This window comes from Zingiber officinale, chromosome 4B (genome assembly GCF_018446385.1).
Source record: "Zingiber officinale cultivar Zhangliang chromosome 4B, Zo_v1.1, whole genome shotgun sequence".
Lineage (NCBI taxonomy): Eukaryota > Viridiplantae > Streptophyta > Magnoliopsida > Zingiberales > Zingiberaceae > Zingiber > Zingiber officinale.
The window spans coordinates 10,121,405-10,125,072 of record NC_055993.1 but is presented as its reverse complement, the minus strand read 5'-3'; the positions used below and the strand labels follow the sequence as shown (position 1 = coordinate 10,125,072).

Sequence of the window (3,668 nt, the reverse complement as noted above, 5' to 3'; positions counted from 1 at the left end):
TCTCAATAGTTTTTGATGCAATCATGCAAGAAGCAGAGTTAGACGAAGTCAGAAGTAAAGATTTGTCCTTTTTCATAGTTGCAATTTCCTCCCTGTTGCCCACAAATGAATTTTATGATCTATTCCTTCCACACACACCCAAAGAAAAAAAAAGAATTAATTGAATAATTGCCGTAGTGGGCAAGAATAAATCTGAAACAGTTGAAAGACAGATTCCTCATCAAAGCTGATCAGAGAAGATTGAATTCATGAACAAGATATATATTCCAGTTCCCTATACCATGATCGTTCGTATATTTAAATATATATCAATTAAGAAGCTAAAATTTACTTTCTTTAGCTTTTCGTGAAGAAGAACAGAGTCACTGGCAGGAGGTGCAGTTGCAGGTCTTGGGAACGAAGGAGCAGAACCCGAACGGCTTCTCCGGAAGGTTGCAGTCGATGCCGAAGCAGCATGGCATCATCGAGCAGATGCTCGAATCGTTGGCAGCGCAACACCGGCAGTCGAGGCAGAGCTGGAAAGGATCGAGCATCCGGCGGTCGTCGGTGTGCAGATGTCGCTGCTCCGCTATCCCCGGCGCCGGCTTGTACTCAACGGCGGCCGTGTAGAACACTGATCCTGCACACACACACGCCATAGCACAAGGACCAAAATCATTGAAGAAATTGAAGATTGGAACTCTAATTGGGAAGAATTATGCATACCTCTGTTGAGGAAAGTGAGGAGGAGGATTGATAGTGCTAATAAGAGGTTAGCCATGGCTGTCAGCTAACAGAGAGGGAGAGTTCCTTTTATGGCCCCTTTGGACATATTAAGGATGTGACTGATATATATTTATCCTAAAACAATATTCAGACCAATAATAGGTTTCTTTTTCTGAATAGATACTGTTGCATCTCTAATACTTTCCCTAGAAATAGAGATCGATTTGTTCTTCTTATTTCTTTGTCATGATCCATGTGATGCTAGTTTTATGCATCTTTCGTGAGTCTTACCAACAGGATCATAGCTTTTTGTCACTGTTGAGTTGGTCTAACAAAAGTATGAGATATCGGTTGGGTTTTCAAAGGATGATGGAGGCAAAAGCACTAGCAAACATGGTCAAAAAGAGGAACATATTGTATTGGCACCTACCATTCTGTCTTGTGATGATCGAGCTACAATTGTGCAAGGATAAGATTCTACATTGCTAACCATTATGTGAGTAATTGGTTAAGGTGTGAATAGGAAGAGTGACCTAGTGCTTTGTCTTGTTGGCCAAAAAGTGTGGCCCTCTTTCGTCCAAGATAATGCTTCAAGCATTCCAATTAGTTTCTTTGTTGGCACACATTGACGTTGAGTTGGTTATTGGTATACAGCATGAGAATTCATGTTACTGCTCTTTGTGCCAAAGGTGAGGTGAACGGGACAGCTACTGTAAATTATGTAATTTTGTGACACAATATTGTCATACTAATTAAGAATTGATATTGATTTTAGATTTTGTCAGCATCTTGCCTATATTCTATATATGCCAGATCATATTGACTCAATGTGGCCACACAAGTGGGAGAAGATGATAGGTGTTTGGGTCATCATCTTTAAGGAGTTTAGTTAGACAAGTAAAGAATCAATGAAGGGTAAGCAAAGGATCTACAGCAAGATCATTAACTAAAAATAAGTGCGTGCAAGTTCATAATAAATCAAGGCCATTCATGGCTCATTAATGAACACTAGCTAGGAATTAGGAAACTGCCTTTTAAGACACCCAAATATGGAAGGTTCTTCGTGAGAGAGCACGCATGAACTAGATGATGTGAACCTAAAGAGAAGATATCTTACTAATCCATAACAATTTGAAGAAGAAAAATCTACATCGATAAGATAGATGAAAAGAATCTCAATTCAATACTTAGTAAAGTATGAACCTTGGTATAGAAGATGGAAGACGTTACAATTTTGGGATGGAGGTTGATAAGTCTTTGAACACAACAAGGGAATGTCTTGATAAATTCTATTTAATGAAGAACCAACAAGTGAGAGTCTCACCATGCTTTAGATTGAAACAAGTCAAAAGATATATGTGTGACCCTAAAAGACCAAAAGAAAGTTCATTTAGTAAAGACCCAAATAAAGGTACTACTTAGCCATTTTAAGCTTATGACACTATTACAACCCAAATAAAGGTAGAAATTGATCCTAAATATCAATCATATCTCTACTACATAAACATGAGACTTAAGTGACTAATTAAGTTCATCCAATGCTTGAATTAGATTGACTAAACTACATGACGTGCTTTTGGTCAAACCTTATTCAAGTGTAGCTTTGGCCTTCACATTTTCAATTAGCACATTAAGTGCTTCCATGACCTTAACTTGATCTCCATCTTTAACTCCATCATTCCCCCTCTCTTTAAAAGGATTCGTCCTCAAATCTTGATTATCTACATCAAGGGAGAAAGATCAGAAACATTAATGTAGCACTCACATTATACTCACCTTGTAAGTCAAGCTTGTAGGCATTATCATTGATTCAAGTAATGAGTTGAAATGGTCCATCTCCTCATAGATGCAACTTAGTACGACGTTTAGTAGGGAATCTATCCTTTCTTATATGAACCCAAACCCAAGTTTCAAGTTCAAAGATCACACTCTTTCGTCTCTTGTTAGCTTGCGTACATTTGTCTCACAAACTCATCTTTTCTTATACCATCTAAACTAGCACACTCGGAGATAGACAAAGGTGACAAATCCAAATGAGCTAAAGGATTGAACCCATATAACACTTCAAAAGGTGAAAAATTAGTAGTAGAATGCACATATCTAGTATAAGCAAATTCAACATGTGGTAAACAATCTTCCCAACCTTTTAAATTATTTTGAATGATAGCTTGTAACAAAGTAGACAAAGTTTGATTTACTACCTCAGTTTGTCCATCTATTTGTGGATGATAAGTTATAGAAAACAAAAGCTCTGTGCCTAATTTTTCTCATAATATCTTCCAAAAGTAGCTTAGGAACTTTGCATAACGATTTGAAACTATGCTCCTCTGAAGGAGGAAGAAGAAGGCCATGTAACTAAAGCACGGAATTTATGGAAAAAGAGAAGATTATGAAGCAAATATGATTTCTTTGTATTGAACTTCTTGTTGCTACAACACATTACTCAAATGTAACACTTCATCCATATTTATATATTTTTAGATGGCATGAAAATCAACAAGACAAAAAAAACATTAAATGTATTAACTAATAAGATTCATGAATCCACAAAGAGGTACAATGAATCCATGAAGAGGCACCTGAGATGAACTTGAACTTTACTTCTTGTAGAAGTAGAAGAGACATTTGAAATCAATTTGTAATTTGATTCTTGAATTTGGTTTAACCGAACAATGCCTCCTGTAAACCAAATATGCTTCTTACTCCTAGAGCTTCAAGATTTTTTGAAAATATAGATCCTTCAAGTGTCTTTGTAAAAAAATTAGCAAGTTGTTCATTTCTATAACAATACTCTAGGTTGATTTCACCTTTATTAACAAGTTCTCTTAGGAAATGAAATTGCATGCGGATGTGCTTTGTTCTTCCATGCTGTACTGGATCCTTTGATACAAAAATTGTAGAATGGTTATCACAATATAATATCATTGGATTATTTTTCTTGCATTTAAGACTTTCAAGAATTT

General features: G+C 36.3%; 1 protein-coding gene across 1 annotated transcript; it reads right to left on the bottom strand.

The window, feature by feature from the left end:
- Nucleotides 1-217: 217 nt before the first annotated feature.
- LOC121977378 lies at nucleotides 218-865 on the bottom strand. The gene is made up of 2 exons (XM_042529963.1): nucleotides 706-865; nucleotides 218-619 (listed from the first exon to the last, which is right to left on the bottom strand). Exons 1-2 carry the CDS (start codon nucleotides 758-760, stop codon nucleotides 363-365), a joined length of 312 nt encoding a protein of 103 aa, XP_042385897.1. The 5' UTR covers nucleotides 761-865; the 3' UTR covers nucleotides 218-362.
- Nucleotides 866-3,668: the final 2,803 nt, after the last annotated feature.

Bases quoted from the DNA above. Each gene is read 5' to 3' on its own strand.
- LOC121977378 (XM_042529963.1), bottom strand. From the start codon at position 760: ATGGCTAACCTCTTATTAGCACTATCAATCCTCCTCCTCACTTTCCTC. The intron at 620-705 runs GTATGCATAATT...GTGTGTGTGCAG, and splicing joins CCTCACTTTCCTCAACAGAG to GATCAGTGTTCTACACGGCC.